The sequence below is a fragment of the Odocoileus virginianus genome, chromosome 2 (genome assembly GCF_023699985.2).
Source record: "Odocoileus virginianus isolate 20LAN1187 ecotype Illinois chromosome 2, Ovbor_1.2, whole genome shotgun sequence".
NCBI classification, from domain to species: domain Eukaryota; kingdom Metazoa; phylum Chordata; class Mammalia; order Artiodactyla; family Cervidae; genus Odocoileus; species Odocoileus virginianus.
In genome coordinates this window covers 88545906-88566030 of record NC_069675.1, presented here as the reverse complement: position 1 = coordinate 88566030, position 20125 = coordinate 88545906, and the positions used below count along the sequence as shown (strand labels likewise).

Sequence of the window (20125 nt, the reverse complement as noted above, 5' to 3'; positions counted from 1 at the left end):
TGTAACCTGGGAAGCAGGCATCTTGCTGCTGGTTGCTGAATTTTCTTTTAACGGCAGAACCGTTTGTGGAAGCCCAGGCTTACCAGGAAGGGAGTGGACTGGCTCTGCCCAGCAGGCCCGCCCGGCCCTTGCCCCACCCCCACCTCGTGGCCTGGAACAGTCACTCATAAGCCTCGGCTCAGGGTGGCCGTGGTCCTCACCCCTGCAGGGCCCCTCTGTTTAGTTGTTGCATGCTCCACCCGTGACCCCACCCCTTCCCTCCCTCTCCACTCCTCCAATCCAGTTATCAAATGTTGATTTAGATATATGTGTATCTTTGAACATAGTTTAAGTTTGTGTGTCTTTCTTTACATGAATGTACTTTCTATTTTCAAAACACACTTTGGAATCCCCTGGTGGCCATCCATCCTATCTCCTGAGGTGACTGTTGCCTTGGAGGGGAAAGGTGATTGATCTCTCCCCATCCCCCGCACCCCTCCATGGCTTAGCTGAACATGCCTAGACCTCCCTTGACCCCCGGCTCTGCACCAGCATGCCACTTATGGGTCCCCAATTCAAACAGCTAGGTTCTTGTCCCTGTAGACCTTGGCAGAGCCCTCCTAGGCCTGACTCCCCTCTCCTGGGCAGCCCCTGGTGAGCCAGGGGGCAAGGCGCAGGGAGGTGCGGGAGCCAGCAGTCTCTAAGGTGGGAAAACTAGGCGAAGATCCAGAATGCCTGTGGCCCAAGTATAGCCCTGGAACATGTTACCACTTCCTCTGCTGGTTTTCAGCTGACACATAAGATCCCTGGGGGTGATTCTGAAGAATAATTACTCCGTACGCACAGCTAACAAATTAGTTTTTTAAAACAAGCACATACCGAATTCCTGCTAAGTGCCAGCTCCTTGTATTGTTTCATTCAATCCACACAGCTACCCTATGGGTTTAAGCATCATCATACCCATTTTACACATGAGGAATCTGAAACTCAGAGATGTGAAGTGACTTGCCCAAGGTTGTATGATACCTGTGATTGAGCTGGGATCCAAACCCAGGTGTGTATGATGCCAACACTGGATTCTTTTTGGGGCACCATACTGATTCTGTGCTTAGGGTATGAGACCCAGCTAGGGAAGCTTCAGAGAGGGAGGAGCTGTTGTGGGCAACCATTTCTGCGCTTACAAGATACCAGCTGTGAACCTGGGCACAGTCATCCTGTACTACTGCTCTGTGAAATCAAGATTGATCAGGCAGACTTCTTGTGGCTAAAAAAAAAAAAAAGTAATAAAGCTGGGCTTTATCTTCAGAGGGACTCAGATTCAAATGCTGTATGACCGAAGGCAGGTCAAATCTCCCTGAACCTCAGATTCCTCCTCTGTAAAGGTGACGTTAAGCTCTCTTGTACAAATAAGGCTATTAGGAGGAGCTGAGGTAACATACCCATTCTGCCTGCACTTATGAATTGCTCATTCGATTACATGTATCTATCATTATAAACTTCCATACATGTAAGAAATAGCTGAGAATGCAAATTGCTGGGCCCCAGTCTCAGCGATTCTGATTAGCAGGTTCTAGGGTGGGGCTGAGCATCGCTAGTTCACAATTTTGCCGAGGTGATTCTGACACAAGTGGAATGAGGGTCCCGTCCCAAGGAATAGTCTAAGGAAATCAGGGCCACTGACTGCAGAAAACCTTTATTCCTAGAGTCAAAAGTCAGGTCCTAGAACTATAGCCTGCCCCACCCTGAGCTAGCCAGGGCCGGGTGGGCAGAAGGAAGCCTGTGATGGAAGAGGCAACAGCGCTTACGACTTGGGCTCGGGACCCATGGTCTCATCCCAGCCCTTCCGACACGTCCGGACGATCCACTCATGCTCGTCGTCATCTGTAAGGGAGGAGGGGGAGCCGGTCATGCCTCGCCCTGGGAGCCCCCCAGGCAGGGTTTCAGGACTGGGGTGGTATCAGAGGTGGACGTTGCTGACCGGATGGAGGCAGGCGCGCATCGTTGGGCTGTTCTGAGCTGGGTCCCTGCCCAGTATGACATCCACTTACGGCGCCCCTGCGACCGCTGGTCCAGGCCTTATTCTCTGGGTTTTTCATTCTGGACCCTTCAGAGAAACCATGGTTCCTCCAGAGGGCCGACGCTTTCTCTTTGCTCAGGTCCTTTCAGTGGGGACTGGAGAGGAGAAGCTGGGGGCCCTGCAGGCCCACACGTGTTTATCTCCCTCAACTCAATCCTCGGGATCATGCCTTTCTGTGGACAAACCAATAGGCTCGGAGAACCAGTCTTCTGTCCACAGTCATGGGGTAAGCACATGGGAGAGCCTAGAATTTGAGCCTCGGGAACTTATCTGCATACAAGGCCTGTGCTGTTTTGAAACCTCAGAGAGAGAGGGAGAGAGAAAGTGGAGCAGGGACCTTAGCACACGACCAGCATCTCTCTGTGCCAGGCCCCTCTGCAGACTGACTCTATTTTCATTTTTCCCCCTTATCCTCTAAACCCACACCCAGCCCCTCCTCTCACCACGACTAGAGACCCACTCCAATGGTGGGATATGTACCCCTAAAAACGCATGTAACTCTGTAAAATATATCCTGCTGTTTTGTGTGCAAATGTGGTTTTAATTTACACAAATGTCATTGTGCTGTGAGTTTCATTGTGTCTCACTTTTTTTTTTTCCTTCACTCAACACGACATTTTCAAGATCTGTTCTCGTTGCGATGTGGACATCTCGTTCTTTGCTCCTGACCACTGCCTAATATTCCATGCTGGGCTTCTGGCTACTCATCCTCCCTGGGTGGGCACGAAGGATGCCTCCACCTCCCATACCAGGAATGATGCTGGGACAGATGCTGTGTTCTTGGGCACTTCCCTTGGTGGGTCCGTGGAGACTTTCTCTGGGGCTGTATTCCAGGAGGAGGGTCACGGAGTCGTGCACATAACTCCATTCACCAGGACTCTCAGCAAAGCCCGTGTTTGTTTTTCTTTTCCCCAGCACCGCATTGCCTGCCTCCCTTGTTCCTGCCTGCTTCCTGGGGACAAAGAGGACAGGCCCCAATCCCTGACTTCCTGTCTTGCCTCCTGTCCTCACCCTGTGTCTAGCTCAGTGCTTCCCACCTAAGAGATGGGAGGATGGAATTACTCATCCTCCTTGGGCGAGAATCCCATGGACAGAGGAGCCTGGTGGGTTACGGTCCATGGGGTGGCAGAGTCGGGCACGACTGAGCAACACTTGGGTGACAAATGGCAGAAGCTGGAGATAAAACACACTCCTTGAGAGCTAAAACATGGGAAATCCCGCAGAAATCCTGCCCTGCATACTACAGCCTCCTGCCAGGAACCCTCTTCCTCTTCTGGTCCAGGAGCCAGGGAGACAAGACTTTTTATCAGCTTACTGTGTGCTCTGAGCTTTACAAATGCCGGGTCTCACTGAGTCTTTTGCGAGACCCCAGTAGGGTAGGAGGCTTCCCAGGTGGCGCTAGTGGTAAAAAACCAGGCTGCCAATGCGGGAGACCTAAGACACATGGGTTAGATCCCTGGGTAGGGAAGAACCCCTGGAGGAAAGCATGGCAACCCACTCCAGTATTCTTGTGTGGAAAATCTCATGGACAGAAGAGCCTGATGGGCTACAGGCTATAGACTTGCAAAGAATCGGACACGACTAAAGCAAATTAGCTAGGGGAGATTGCCCCATTTTATAGAGGACAAGCCTTGCCTTGTATCCACGGCCAGTGGAATTTAAGCCAAGACTCATCAGACCCTGAAGCCCGACTTTCCACCCCAGGGCAGGCCTGAAGGTGCCAGAAGGCGAGTCTGCCCCCATGGAGCAAGCCTCCTCTGTCCCCCAGCCCCACTAGATCTCTGTCTGTGGCCTCAGGACAAAGGCTCGCCGCCTGCAAGCTCTGGCCTGGGAAGACTGCCCTCGACAGCCAGCAGGTCTCAGTGTCCCCTGGGGAGGCTGCCGGGGAATCCGCGCGTGGCTGCCAACCCCCCGGGGGTGGGGGCGGAGAGAGCGCGGCACACAAGGAGTTAAGCGCTGGTGAAGCCCACTTTTGCCACACCGCAAGCAGCCTGGTTGATAATTACAGTTCTGAAGTCTCCAGGCTATTCGAATCAGCGCAGCTGCAACCTCTTCAGCGGTAACCCTGAAACCAGACCAACGGGGTTTATTGTGCTGAACCAGTCCTCCGGCCCCTCCCTGATCGTTACACAGTGACAGCAATGGACTTAACAGCCCTCTTCACTACCCCTTTCACTCTCTACCTGGCCGCTCAGCCACCAATTTGAATCACAGAAGCCTCTCCTCCCAGCAGCTGCTCCCCAACCCTCCCTCCACCTCCCTGGCGCCTCGAGGCGGCTCCCCTGGCCCTGCCACACCAGGGTGAGGCTGCCGAAGCACATTTCATCAATATTTAAAATGGAATTAAACCTGCAGCTTTGATTAATGCCTCCCCGATCCCGGGAGTTGTGATTACTATTTTGCAAATTGCGATTGTTGGAATATGTTAATATGATTGTCTGAGAACATCTTCACCTTCTCTGATAATTTCCGCCTCCCCCTTTTTTTTGGTAGGAGGAGAGGGGGAGAGGAGGGGAAAGAAAGATGGGGAAAAAACACCCCACAAACTCTTTAATCAATTGTAAATTATTACCCTCCGCACAATTGCTGGTGGTTCAGAGGAAGGAGAGGGAGATTTCTGGTTTGGTGCATTTATCTTGAAAAGTTTTGGCCCCCACTGGCCCAGTAATTCCACTCTGAGATGTTATCCTGAGGGAATAATCTATTTGTCCCAGTACTATTTAGAATCAAGAAAACTGAAATAACACACGCTTCTAAAACAAGAGGATGATTACTTTGTTGTACATTCATTCATTTAACAAGTAATTTCTAAACACTGACTATATGCCAGGCACACAGCTATAGTTTGGTGGTGGTGGGGGACACCAAGAGCCACATGAGGGGATATTTAGCAGCTACTGAAAAAAATATGATTATGAAGTCCATATAGCAATGTAGGAGAAATGTTTTTGATATGATAAGAAGCAAAAAGAAAAAGGTGGAAGGAGGTAAGAAACAAAATTACATAGTATAATCTGTGTACAAATTAGACACAGAGGAAAAATTAAAAATAATAAATTGAATGGGAATAATGGTCAGCTCCTAGCAGTAGGACTAGAGAGGTTCTTCTGTTTTGGATATTTCCCAAATCTTTTGTTAATATGTATCCACAATAGAAAAAACAAAAATAATCATTGGCTTTTTTCCTACCCTTTAATGCTTTCATAATTTCATGCATCTTAGTAATTGAAGGTAAGATATTCCTGCTGCTGCTGCTGCTAAGTCACTTCAGTTGTGTCCGACTCTGTGCGACCCCATAGGCGGAAGCCCACCAGGCTCCTCTGTCCCTGGGATTCTCCAGGCAAGAACACTGGAGTGGGTTGCCATTTCCTTCTCCAATGCATGAAAGGGAAAAGTGAAAGGAAGTCGCTCAGTCGTGTCCGACTCTTAGGGATCCAATGGATTGCAGCCTACCAGGCTCCTCCATCCATGGAATTTTCCAGGCAAGAGTACTGAAGTGGGGTGCCATTGCCTTCTCCGAAGATATTCCTAGGTTTCTAGAAACACCAATAGGGTTCTTGAATTTGTAAAAAGTAAAAAGACCCAGCATAAAAATATTGGTAAAAATGCATAACATTTGGCGAATAGGCAAATCTCCTGTGCAGAAGACTTCCAAATAATTTAGGTGGATATTCTGCCCTTGAGGAGACTGGGCATGACTTATTCCCTAGATGTGGGCTGCCTCCTAAAAAGGACTTCCTAAATAGTGATTTCCTCCTAAAAAGGACAGTATAGGAAGGGGGTGGGAGAAAAAAAGGAGTAACTTTTCAGTGAAGAAACCTGACAAACGCAACTCATTCAAGTGATCAAGGTCAGTGTCAGCAGTGATAAGTTGTGTGGATAATGTGTAGCCTTGATTTGATGAAAATGGCATTTACCTTCTCCCCTAAACCCATAACCCCAGTCGAACGATGTGAAACCCATCAGATAAATTCCAGTCACGGGACATTTTAAAAACACTCCTCAAAAATGTCATCGAAAACAAGGAAAGTCTGAGGGATGTTCACTGTCAAGAGGAACCTAAGGTGATGTGACGACTAAATGTAACATGGTGTCATGAGCGGGATCCTGGAACAGAATAGAGGCATCACGGAAAGACGGAGGAAATAAGGAGGAAGTATGTTGCTACTAATATATCAACGCGTGCTCAGTCACTCAGCTGTGTCCTACTCTTTGCAACTGCATGGACTGTAGCCTGCCAGGCTCCTCTGTCATGGGATTCTCCAGGCAAGAATACTCCAGTGGGTTGCCATTTCCTCCTCCAAATATGTCAATGTTAGTTCATTAATTGTGATATGTGCACGGTACAGTGTAAGATGTTAGTAATAGGGAAACTGGATGTGGGGTATAGTGGGAACACTCTGTACTATTGCTTCAGTAAATTCTGTATATCTGCAATTGTTCTAAAATAAAACGCTAATTTTTTAAAAATGCCTGAAAATCCAGCATGCTCTGTAAAAGTTGCGATTATTGCATTTTCTAAGAGGAGTGGAAGTCTTTTCACACACCCAACCATCTGGAATAAAGTCCTTCACACCCTTTTCTCTTTCCTGGGTCCTGCACATCACAATTTATGAGCCTACGCAAATATGAACAACAAACTAGTGGTTACCAGTGGAGACAGGGAAGGGGAGAGGTGCGATACAGGGGTTAGCGGGGAAGGGTTAGTATGGGATTATATGAAATCATGTATGAAACCTGAAAATTGTAAAGAATTTAAAACATCTTTCATTCAATTAAAAAATTGCATGAGTCTATGCTTATTGGCATATTTCCTTATATATTTTTCCCTCCCACTAGGCATAAAGCCAATGCAGGTATATGTCTTATTGACCACTGCACCCAGCATACAGTAGGCAACCAATATATGCTTTGCCAGGTGAAGTCTCAAGTCAGTCTGTTGCCTTCTGATTTGTCTTTGATTGCTCTCAACAAACATTCCTGACACCTATTTCTTGGCATCCAGGTCTCAGCTCAAATGTTGCTTCTCAGTGATCCCTGATCCAGCCACCTTCATTTCCAGTCACTCAATCTAGAGGCTTTCATTCTATCTCCTTCATAGTGTACGGCTCTTGCTGCAATTTTCTTGTTTATTTATGTGTTGTCTGTCTCCCCATCTACACCGTGAGTTCCAGTGAAACCAGGGCCTTATTCACTGTGGCATCGTCAGACCAGTATCTGGCTCACAAGAGTGCACAGCCCACATCTGTTGGATGAAGGAATGAATGAATCAAAAAGCCCAATCCTGTGGCCTGTCGTGTGCCTAGCACTGGGGACAAGGGGATTGAGACTCAAAGGCTTGACCTAGGCACTCTACTGGTTTAATCTGTCTGCTCTTGGGACACAAAGATATCTTTCCTTTTCTCCCATTTTTTTAACTGGAGTATATAGTGTGTTAGTTTCTGCTGGACAGCGAAGTGAATCAACCAGACATGTACATGTATCTCTTCTTTTTGAATTTCCTTCCCAGTTAGGTGACCACAGAATTCTGGGTAGAGTTCCCTGTGCTGTGCAGTAGGTTCAAATCAGTCATCTACTATATGCGTGTGTGAGTCTGTCTGTTAGTCTCTCAGTCGTGTCCGAATCTTTGTGACCCCATGGACTGTAGCCCGCCAGGCTCCTCTGTCCATGCAATTCTCCAGGCAAGAATACTGGAGTGGGTTGCCATTCCCTTCTCCAGGGGATCTTCCCAACCCAGGGATCAAAACCATGTCTCCTGCATTGCAGGCAGATTCTTTACCATCTGAGCCACCAGGAAGGCCCATTACATACATACATAGTAGAGTGTGTGTGTGTGTGTGTGTGTGTATATATATGTCAATCCCAGTCTCCCAATTCATTCCACCTCTTGGGCCACAAAGATTTCTTTATTCTGGTTTTCAAACTTTGGAAGTGACCCCGCTGTTCCCCACATCCCCTCCCCTGCATGACCCAATGAGTCTCACCCATCACCAGGAGAAAGAAGCATCTTATAGAGACGAAAAGGGCTGGGAAGAGAGACTCCACATCCAACCACGGGATTCCCTGCTGAGAAGTCTTCCCTGCAAAGGCTCCCCACTCCTTCACCCAGACATTGAGACCTTTCCAGCCAGCCTCCCAGGCCCGCCTCACCCTGTGAAATGCGCCACTCTGTTGCTCGCAGTTGACGACAGGCACGTGCTTAGTGCCCCGTGCCTTTGTACATGCTGTTCCGGGGAGGGGGGACACGCGTCCTTTTGGGAGAGAGAGGCCCAGGGCACGTCCCATTTCTAGACCTTTCTGGATGTAAAAGTGAAGGAAGATCTCAACATGAGTAATAACAATTATAATATATTTTAAACACAATCACTTAACAAATTAATGCTTTTAACACAAAGAACCAAATGTAACATAAATGTGCTAGTCTAGAATTTCCATCAAAGAAATAGAAATCCACAGTGCATTAAGGACAGTATGGTCAGGAAATGGGTCTGCCCACATAAACATGGTTTTCTTTCAGGCCTCACACAGTCCTGACTTCAGACCCTGAAGAACATGTGTCCTCCAAGCCCTCTTCCCCCGCCACCCGGGCCCTGCCTAGAGGTCACTTTCTCTGATCCAGGTCGAGGTCATGGTGTTGGTCACGGTCACCCCTGCCAGCCAAGGGGAGCCATGATCAATTCACTTCTGGTCTTCAGAACCAAATGCAGATCAAGCACTTAAGAAGTATTTAATAAATACAAGGTGAATGAATGAATAAAGAAATGTAAATTTGAGGACATAAAAGTAAGAATCAGCCTGTGGGATTGAGACAAAGGGGAAAGAATTTCTTCCCCACCCTCAGCAAACGGAGCTGAGAGGGCAAAGCAGACATGCCAAGTGCAGAGCTCAGGCCGCTGGCTCCTTTTCCTTTTCTGTCTGGAGGCCATGGACGGGGCAGCCCCACCGCACGGGGAGGGTGGGTTGTCTGGGCTCATACCTGGGCGCCAGCCACGCTCAGGAAGCGCAAAGCCCTGACTGGCCTGGGGCAGACCTCACAGTGAGGGCAGGCCTGCACAGGTCACCGAGGGTGGCATTCGTGCAGCCTGCAGGTCGGTGCAGGGCTGGGGGAAGAAGCGATCGAACAGCAAATGCAAGGCCATCTTGGTTCCCCTGATGGCTGGCAGGGAGACACTGCGGCACCGTGGGTTAGGGGCATGAGTTTTGGACTGCGGCAGCCACTAGTTTGGAGATCTTGGGCAAGTGGCCTCACATCTGGTGTCATTTCCTCGTCTGCAGAGGTGCCTGCCTGGAACGGTCAATGGAGATCATTTCCAAAAAGTGCTTAGTATGTTGCCTACAGGAAATGCCCCCAAACCAAAGATGGCCAGAAACTGTCATCCCAAGTTGGGACTTCAGGCACCTGTGACCACATAGCATAGGCTGGTAGGGGTTCTGGGTCCTATGTGAGCCCAGTTGCCAGCCTGCTGGGTGATCTTAGGCAAGTCACTGCCCCTTTATGAGTGGGCTTGTCCATACAGGGGGTTTCACCAGACTTCTGGGCAAAGGGCAGAGTGGGGACTGGCGGGGCTGAACAGCCCTAGGTGGGCGCCCAGGAGGTATGAGCTAGGATCATCATTTTGATGGGTCCTTAATTCCCAAACTGGGTAACTTCAAGGGAGCGTTCTTAAGGAACTCAGCACCCCTGGGACTTCTGGTTCCCTACAAGGGGTACAGGGAGGAATCGGGGAGGAGGAGGTCTTTACACAAGGATCAGCATCATAAGGATCAAGAGCTGCAGCTCAGCTAATGATTCTGTTCAAAGCGAGGGGCAGGCTGGGGCAGGCGGGCCCAGAGAAGGCAAAGGGGTGGATTCAGGTCACCAGGTACCCACAAGCCAGATGTCGCTAGCTCTCGGCACGCCTTTGGGCCAACTGTACTTGCGGTCACCACCGCTCTGCAGCACCCACCTGGTGTGCAGGGGCCTTGGGTGGGGATTGGGAAAGGGAAGAGACCAGGATGAATCAAGGTGTCCAGCCTCGGGAAAGGAGATGAGGGTCATAGTGGCTGAGCACCCAGGATGTGCAGGGCTCTGTGGGAAGAGGGTCACACCTGTCCCCTCCTCAGCGAGTAAACGGGGTTGTCCCCAGTTAGGACGAGGACATGGAGGCTTAGGTGGCGGTGAAAGCATTTCCCCACTTCATTCTACCAGCGTGGAGGGGAAAGGCTCAGCGTGCTGGTGTGAGCATCACCCTCACTGAGGCTGGCACAAGCGGTGTGCTTCCCTCACAAGTGTGAGCATCTAACCCAGTGTGAGCATAAATGTGTTCAAGCATGCATCGGCGTGTGCTGGGTGTATAGGTGGCTGTGTCTGAGGTGCCTGGTGAAGAGAAGAGAGTGCGCCCCTTCGGGGATCCTCAGCCTGTGTGTGGCACGTGGTATGCACAAGACACGTGCGTGGCAGGCGGTGTCTGAGTATCTGAGTCTGCGGTGTGTGGTCAGACGTTGAGGGAGGGGGTGCATCCCACCCACAGTGACAGCCCAGCGCACATCCAGAACACCAGGCCACGCCAGGCTCTGGGGCAGGAGCTGGGCCGTGAGAACTGCCCTCTTTCCCCGGGGTCAAGGCCAGTGCACACTCAGATGTGCTTTATGAACTGTGGCTTCGGGCTGCGGTGGGAGATGCATGGCAGAGCTGGCGCCCCAGCCGGAGGAGGGGTGCAGGAGCCGAACCCAGAGCCCCAAAGTGCAACCACACCCTCTGCGCAAACGCAGGACTTTGGGAGCTGGAGGGCAGGGCTAGGCCCTGGGTGAGCCAGTGCCCGCAATTAAGGCGGTCACCAGTGCCCGACAAGAAAGAGCCTTTGAACTTGGCTGGCAGCGGTGTGGCCAGAGGCCAAGGCCACGGCGTGGCCAATATTGACTGAGGGATCGCTGCCCAGGCAGAGCCTGCTACTGGGCAGGAAGGGAGGCCCAGGCCGCTCTTGCTTCCCCGGAAAGGAGCATCTTCTGGGATGGGTGGGTGGAGGTCTTGGGGGTGAGGGTGGGGGCACGGGTGAGGCCAGGCTGCTTCACCCACTGGGAATAGGGGGGCAGAGCCCGGCACCCACAGGCTCGTCAAGGCCTATTCAAGTGTAAGAAACATGGGGAACTTGACTGACTCGGAACTTGAAAAGGGAAACTGCGACACTGAAATTAATAAATGTGATAATTAATGCATTAGGCCTGAATTAATGATTAAATTTAGAAACCCAAACAATGTTATTACACTTGAAATCAATTTGTGGGCTTGGTTTCCTCAGTTTTCAAGAATTCTCCAGTGTGCACACAAGCTTTCAAGAAATCACAGCCAATTGTTAAAGTCTTGCAGTCAACCAATCCACCAAGCAAAGTTATCAAAATCCTTTTGGGGTTTTAACAGCAAAAAATGATATTTAATGTGGGGGTGTGGATATGTTCTGTTTATGTTGAAATCATAGGGGTGAGACCTCCAGGGTCAGACTTAGGGCTGGATCAGGCTGTAACTCGGGGGGAGAGTGAATCTGGACAATGGATATGGTGGCCTGGTATCAGGAAGCATGTCTGTGTGCCAGGAACACACATGCACTCTGCGTGCCTGAGCTCATGTGATCCTCATACCAGCTTTGTTGTGTGTATAGTTGGTGACAGCTCAGGTAGTGTTTCCGCTGCTCCAGTTGATGGGTAAGGTGGCGCTAGTGGTAAAGAACCTCCTGCTAATAATGCAGGAGACATAAGAGACGTGCGTTCAACCCCTGGGTCAGGAAGATCCCTGGAGAAGGGAATGGCAACCCACTCCAGTATTCTTGACTGGAGAATCCCATTGACAGAGGAGCCTTGCAGGATACAGTCCATGGGGTCACAAAGAGTCGGACACGACTGAAGTGACTTAGCACACACAGCACACTCACAACATAGTTGGTGGGTAAAGAGGAAAAGTGCACATAGTCATCATGACCCTTGAGAATCTCCAAGGAAGGCCCCATCCTGGAGAAGGACATCTCACGAAGACATCACATGGGATTCTGATACTGCTGGGACAGAGTTATTCCTGCTGTTGTGGTCCTGATGGGTAGCTGGCCTGAGTTTACGGGCTATATTAGTGAGAACAAAAATACGCATCTTTAAATACTAGCATCAAAAAAAAAAAAAACTAGCATCAGCCCGTGTGTGGCAGGTGTGCCCAGAACAGGAGACCACTAACTCACATCTTCCCACTCACTCCAGAGCACATGCGTGCTAAGCGGGGGAGGGCGCTAAGTCACATCCTTTATATTGCCATTCTTCTTGCTTCCGAGCCCCACTTTTATTTTTCAAGCACTCATAATGGCATCTGCATTGACTAAACATGTTAGTGATGTCCAGCCGCTGTGCACGGGCAGCGCTGGGAAGCCAAGGGCGGGGCCCAAGGTCGGCCCTCACTCGGCACCTCTGCTCCCTTCCACCCCTGCTCTCCAGCTGCATGTGGACAATGGACCGATGGGGACAGGCCTGGTGGTTGGCCCTGTCCTCCAAGTGGCAGATGCTGAGGGCAGAATTAAGGGTGGGACAGCAGAGACGGCCAGGGGGAATGTTAGGATGTTAAGGACCTACTGAACTCAGCAACAGACGTGAACTCAGTCCTCACGGCAATCTTGCAAAGTCAGTGTTTTTATCCTGATTCAGAGGGGGAAGGTTTGAGGCTCAGAGAGGTGGGGTTATATGTCTAAGCTGACTTTGCTAATGAGGGGCACAGGCTCACACCCAAGTCTATCGCTTGAGCTGCAGCCTTCAGCCACTACACACGCTCCTGGAAAATCCTTGTGCAACTGCCACAGCTTTACTCCTCACTGTCTGAAGGGTTGAAGCTCAGCTCCCTGACCTGGCATTCAAGGCTCTCTCCCACCCTGGGTTCCTCTGCTTTGAACGCCCAGCTCAGACGCACTCCTACACACCCGTCAAAGCCCACTCTGTCCATCACTGCCTAAGGGAGGTCCCCCTCGACTACTCCTCTGTCCAACACAGTATAGGGTCTCAGGTACTCCATCTTGAGTACCTGGGCCCCTGCATCTCTCCATGCCTTTGTTCATGTTTTTTCTTCCCTTCCATGCAGCAAAACCCACCTCTCAAGCTTCAAAGCCTAGCCCAACACCACCTTTTCTAGAACATCAACTTGACTACACTTGGGACACCCTTGCCCTTTGCTCTCTGCTCCCCCAGCACACTGTGCTTCTGGCTCCTGGCACCAGCAAAGCAGGGGCACTCCCAGTTTTTGCAGAAAGAATCTCGTATCTGATATTCCACATTAAACATGAATATAAACATCATGGAGGATATAGAATTATGTTGGACTTCCATACACTTATTTTTATAGTTTCTGTTATTTTAATTTCTGACCTATATTTTGAGGGGTGGGAGGTTCACTGCGACCTTTTAAACACTTGAGTTCTAGGCTTCTGTCCAGAGAGTGCCCATCCTGGGTCCTGGGATCAACTATTTATGCATCTGCTCCCCACTCCCCTACCCTGCCTTGGCATGGAGCCTTAGGGGGACGTGATAGACACTTAGCTGGCCCCCAGGCGGGACCTGTATCTGTAGGGGATCAGTTAAGGCCCATGTCTGAGGGGATCTTAGACAGTCTGAGGCTTCAGATGAATCAGAAATGATGAGGGTGATGGAACACATCCAAAACATTACCAAAAGCAAGCTAGAGAGATTAGGGACTTCAGGCCTCCAGCCCAGTTTTGAAATTGGCATCAAACGCAGGTGGGAGGAGGCCAGAGGGCACCTTGCCAAGGTCACTCCGGCTCCTCCCTTTGGGGCATGGGGTTAAGGAGACCCTGCCTCTCAACCAGCACCAGCCCCTGGGGTAGAAACCCCAACTGCGATCTCCAGCAGACATGAAGCTCCTCATCACGGGCCCCCACATCATCTCAATAAATACCATAACCCTGGAAGGAAGGTCCTAGTTCTACCCACATCTTTCCTAGGAGGCAACCAGGAGCTCAGAGAAGTGAGGGGACTAGCTCGAGGCTGCACAGCGGGCCAACGGCAGAGTCAGGGTCTGAGGCCAGATCTGGCAGGCTCCCCAGACCGGCCCGCAGCCCTGCAACGCCTCTCCTGGACCTGAGGTTGAGCAAGGCTTGCAGCCAACTGTCCAGGGCTCCAGCGCGTGGGCTGAGGAAGTGAGATGAGGCTCCTGTCTCCTGGGCTCTGGCCTTGCAGCCACTTCTATTAAAGGAGACAAAACAAACCACGCTGGTGCTGGCCCCGGGGCGGACTCCGGCCACGGAAGGGGAAGCTGTGTCCTCTGGATGCTTCCAGGAGGCTGCTGCGGGCGGGGGGGGGGCGGGGGATGTATTGTTGTCAAGAGTCCTGTGGGCACAGCGGCTGGAAGGGGAATTTCCAGGGCCTTTGGAATCCCGGTGGGCAGAGAGGAGGGCAGGGAGCGATTCCCGCAGGTCAGGGAAGGGCAGCGGGCTGTCATTCCTAGAGCGAGGCCCCTCACAGGGGGCCCGATCCCACCCTCTGGTGAGAGTGGGGGTGGGGAGGTTCTAGTGTTTTTCTCGGGGGAGAAGGCCCACAGCTTTGCCAAACTCTTGGAGAAGCTCATATTGGTTCAGAGCGTGGCCTCTGGTATCAGGCACACCTGGTTCAAATCCCGATCCCTCCCTTTACTAACCGCACCCATCAGTAAGTAACTTACTCCCTGAGCCTCAGTTTTCCCCTCTGCCAAATCGGGATAGTGATGCATTCCTCAAAGGACCAGGGTGTGGTGAGTCCCTGGTGCAGTGAAGGCATCTGATAACTCAGAATTCCCTTCCTACCCCTTCAGCTGAAAGCAGATGCCGGGATCTGGGGCCCGCGTGGGCATTTTATTTGGCAGTTACGAGGGTGATATTATCCCTCCACAAAGCCTTCATTATGGTGCCGCTAACAATACCGCAGATAAGGCAGGCACAGCCCTGCGTGCCAGCCTGCAGGTGATTATAACATTTGGGTAAATTGCCTTTTGTCTCTCGGAGAGATGACAGCGGGAGGGGGTGGGGAAGGAGACTCACTTAGCCATTTTGCAGAAACCACGGGGGCGGGAAGCAGGGTGTGTGGGGGGGTGGGCAGCCTGGGTTTGCAGGAGCAGCCCCGGCTGGCGGTGGGAAGGCGGGTCCAGCCGCAGACAGGCTGTGTGGGGTCGAGTACCTCATCCCCACTTGCTGGGTCTCAGCTTTCTCACCTGTCTGGTGAAGGCAGAGGCTTTAAGATGAGAAGAGTCTTGGTTTATTGGTGGCATTGAGAGACTCTTGTTCTTTGGCCAGGTTTTGAGCAATAAAATGGACAGAGAACTATCTAGGGGAAAAGAGCCACTACTACCATCTTACACTCCTTGGATATTTTAAAATCTCTGGGCCACCAGGAAGGCCCTCGGTTCTTTCTTTCACTAGTAAACTCCAGCTCCTCATTCAGAACCAGCTCAAAGGTCATCCTTAGCTCTGAGTCAGCTAGCCCTGGGTTCAAATTCCAGTCCTGCCACCTGTTACCTGAGTAACAAAGCATTTCATCTCATTTCAGTTTCATCATCTGTAAAATGGAAATAATAAAGAAAACTATTTTATAGGGTTACTGTGAGGGTTCAGTGCAGTTCAGTCTCTCAGTCGTGTCTGACTCTGCGACCCCATGAATCGCAGCACGCCAGGCCTCCCTGTCCATCACAAACTCCCGGAGTTTACTCAAACTCACGTCCATCGAGTCGGTGATGCCATCCAGCCATCTCATCTTCTGTCGTCCCCTTCTCCTCCTGCCCCCAATCCCTCCCAGCATCAGGGTTTTCTCCAATGAGTCAACTCTTCACATGACGTGGCCAAAGTATTAGAGCTTCAGCTTCAGCATCAATCCTTCCAATGACACCCAGGACTGATCTCCTTTAGGATGGACTGGTTGGATCTCCTTGCAGTCCAAGGGACTCTCAAGAGTCTTCACCAACACCACAGTTCAAAAGCATCAATTTTTTGGCACTCAGCTTTCTTCATAGCCCAACTCTCACATCCATACATGACCACTGGAAAAACCATAGCCTTGACTAGATGGACCTTTGTTGGCAAAGTAATGTCTCTGCTTTTTACTATGCTATCTAGGTTGGTCATAACTTTCCTTCCAAGGAGTAAGTGTCTTTTAATTTCATGACTGCAATCACCATCTGCAGTGATTTTGGAGCCCCCCAAAATAAAGTCTGACACTGTTTCCACTGTCTCCCCATCTATTTCCTATGAAGTGATGGGACCAGATGACATGATCTTAGTTTTCTGAATATTGAGCTTTAAGCCAACCTCTTCACTCTCCTCTTTCACTTTCATCAAGAGGCTTTTCAGTTCCTGTTCACTTTCTGCCATAAGGGTGGTGTCATCTGCATATCTGAGGTTATTGATATTTCTCCCAGCAATCTTGATTCCAGCTTATGCTTCCTCCAGCCCAGCGTTTCTCATGATGTACTCTGCATATAAGTTAAATAAGCAGGGTGACAATATACAGCCTTGACGTACTCCTTTTCCTATTTGGAACCAGTCTGCTGTTCCATGTCCAGTTCTAACTGTTGCTTGCTGACCTGCATATAGGTTTCTCAAGAGGCAGGTCAGGTGGTCTGGTATTCCCATCTCTTTTAGAATTTTCCACAAATGTGAGAGTTAAGTAAAAGAAAATCAATTATTGAAAGTGCTCAAACCAGTGCTTGGAATATCATAAGCACTTAGTCATTGATGGTTATTATTATCACTTTGCTTTTCACCTGGACTGTGGATACCTTTTTATATCAATACATCCATTCCTTCACTGCCATTGTGATGGCTGCATTCTATTTTATTGTAAGGATATATTGTTTTTTACTTGATGAATTCCCTCCTGTTGGACAACTGGGATGTTTCTGGTTTTCAACTGTTAATAATAACTGGAGAAACTTTAGAAGACCAAGTGGTCTTTCACTTCCAGGTGCTCACTACACAGCTTTTTTAAAAGTTAGGGTGAAAGTGAAAGTGAAAGTCACTCAGTCGTGTCTTGACTCTTTGCAATCCCATGGACTATACAGTCCATGGAATTCTCCAGGCCAGAATACTGGAGTGGGTAGCTTTTCCCAACCCAGGGATTAAACTCAGGTCTCCCGGATTGCAGGCAGATTCTTTACCAGCTGAGCCACAAGGGAAGCCCAAGAATACTGGAGTGGGTAACCTATCCCTCTCCAGCGGATTGTCCAGACCCAGGAATCGAACTGGGGTCTCCTGCATTGCCAGCGAATTCTTTACCAACTGAGCTATCAGGGAAGTCCAAAAGTTAGGTTAGGAGCAGATAAACACCAGTCTTTGGGAGCTCCATGCTCAGGACAGAGAGTTTTGGAGTTGGTCAGGCAAAGCGGAAAGAAGCAAAGCTCTGAAGACAGATGAGCCCAAGTGTGAATCCCAATTCCTGCCAATTTCCCTGGGGAAATTCTTTGGCCACATGGAGCCTCACTTTCCTCATTTGTCAAAGAGGGTTCATGCGAATACGCCCCTCTCCTGGAGTTGAGTGTCTGGTGCAGGGTCAACGCTCAGTCAAGGCCAGCTGAATCACCCCCCTCCGATCTTTATCCTCTCCATCCTCATTCTGGTAGAGCCAGCCATCACCTCCCAAAGTCTCTGAATCACCCATGTGAGGTCACTCTCTGTACCACCACTCACACCCCTTCTTCCCATTGTCCGTTTCACGCAGCATACATTCCAACAAGGCTTGTGATCTTGATTTTAAATTCTGTCTGGAACCCACAGGTTCAAACGCAGAGGGGCTCTATCCGCAAATAATCGCTGGTATGCGATATTTTTAAGAAGCCCAAGCCATTGTTTCTGATTGAAGGAAAGTTGGTGCTATTTTGAAGAGCAGCACGATTAAGCAGTGGCGTTCTCTCTTTAACTGTTGGGAATTATACGCTGTTTGAAAGATTTGTGAGCTCTAGGACATTTGCCAGATGTGCTTGATTCGACATTTCAGACAACAAAGGGGATAATGTTGGCGGGAATCTTGACGGCATTTCTGATGATCAGGATATTCTCTGAAGATGGTACTGAGACCTTTCGGGGGAAGAATTTCAGCTTTCACATAAACTAATTTGGGATGCTCACTCTCTGTCTTCCACAAAGCAAATTTAGTTCATTGTTAGTTGTATATGTTAAAATGGTTACGAGGGTTTTTTTCCTTTGAATATTAATAATGTGCCTTTCATCTGAGACACGCGCATGGGGTGTCATTAATTGCAGGGAGGGAGGAAGGCTTACTGGTGCAGTTATTTTGCAAATGATTCCTGCTAGTAACGTCGAGGCAGGCAACGGCTCCATGAAGAGACACATGTACACAGCGCCAGCACGACTGGGATGCATCCTTCCAGAGACGAATGCCAGGGGGCGGGGGGCAGTGGGGGGTCTGCCCACAGCCTGCAAAGGACCCTTTATAAAAAAAGGTAGCATCTCCTTTGGTGACTGTGGTGGTTTCTTCTCCAGACTATCACATGGACCTTTTCATTCATTTAGAGCATCACTGAGCTCCCACTGGTGCCAGGAACTGTGCTTGAAGCAGGAGCACCTGTGAATGAGATGTGGTCCTGTCTGGGAGCAGAGGTGTTGAGTAAAGAATAAGCTAGGATGGGGACTTCCCTGGTGGTCCAGTGGTTAAGACTTCATGCTCCCATTGCAAGGGGCCCAGGTTAGATTCCCTGGTCAGGAAAGTAGGTACCACATGCCACAGCTAGAGATCCCGCATGCCACAACGAGGATCGAAGATCCCGAGTTCCGCAGCCAAATAAACTAATATTAAAGAAAAGAATGAGCTAGGACACAAAGCTGGCAAGCAGAGGAAAAGGATAGGGTTTGGGTAGAGTTGGGTTAGACTCTTGACTCTGTCACCAGCTATGTAACCGGAAGCAAGTTATTAACCTATTTGAGACCTGATCATCTCATTGCAACCTGTGGCTCCGGAAAAACTTCTCCCTTGGGATGGCGGGAAAAGCAGAGGAGATAAACAGGAAAGGTGCCAAGTGAGGGTCTGGCAAGGCGCCTCCATGTCCTGCGTTCCTGCTCAGCGTCGTGACCCTGAGCTGTGGGTGAGCAGCTGAAGCTGCGTGCCATTCTTCCAGGGCCACAGGCAAAGACTTCACGGCCTTCTGTTGTGTGCTGAGTATGCAGAGATGAGGACTGTGATGTGGGAGGAGAGGGGGAAGGGCATTTTTGGCTGGGGGAACAGACGAGGTGAGAACAGAGCCGTGTTGATCAGTGGAGGGCAGCTAGTCTGCCTGGCTGGAACACAGGGAGGGGAGAGACAGGAGGGCAGAAGGTAGACTGGGGCACTGAACAACATAACCAAGAGTTTGCAGACCCCAGAGTTTCAGCTTGGATTTAATTTCCCAAGCAAAACCCCCCAAGGAGGCAGAAAGACCTAGAGTATCCAATCACATGTCTCCCCAGTGCTTTCTTTACTCTTAAACACCTAGAGGAATCTTAGCAAACCCCTGGGCACACTCTCTTCTCTCTTCCACAGCCTGGGCCAGTAATCAGTAGAATGATGTCAGTCACAACAACCAATCACGCTGGACATGTTTCTTGAATTGGGTGCTAAGTACCTTTCATACTTAACCCCATCTTTTCTAACCCAAATTCCAGATTAAGTACTACTATAATGCCCATTTTACAGATGAGGAAACTGAAGCTCCAAGAGGAGACAAGAAGTAAGCTACCCATGGTCACCCAGCTGGCCAGTGGTAGGTCCAGGACCAGAGGAAAACCAGAGACGTGGATCCAGACCCTGGGCATTTCTCCACCATCTCTCTGACCTCTTCCTGCTCTCAAGCCTCCTGCAGTAGGGAGCTCCTATCTCGGTCTCTGCTTTATGTCTGCTGTGTTGATTGGAATATTGCCTGCACTGAGTTGCTGTCTTTTATGCTTTTATGGTCCCAACAGAAGCAGCATCAGGATGGAGTGAAAAGACCACAGGACTGGGTTAGAGTTTCAGCTTCACCATCACTGGTCTATCATTCATCATTCCCTGACCTAGATTCCTAATCTCAGGACACACCCATTCCCGGCTCATTGG

The 20125-nt window shown here is 49.9% G+C and overlaps 1 protein-coding gene across 6 annotated transcripts in view; it reads right to left on the bottom strand.

Annotated features, from left to right (window-relative positions):
* Positions 1-1653: 1653 nt before the first annotated feature.
* MORN5 (MORN repeat containing 5) overlaps positions 1654-20125 on the bottom strand; it is a 34815-nt gene continuing 16343 nt past the window's right edge. For 2 of the 6 annotated variants that reach the window (XM_070452275.1, XM_020907603.2), the window contains one exon: positions 1867-4121. Coding sequence is in view for 3 of the 6 variants with exons in the window: in XM_020907603.2 (XP_020763262.1) it covers positions 4090-4121 (32 nt within the window). In the remaining 3 variants the exon portion in view is untranslated. The other 4 variants (XM_020907601.2, XM_070452270.1, XM_020907600.2 and 1 more) reach the window with 4 other exon arrangements.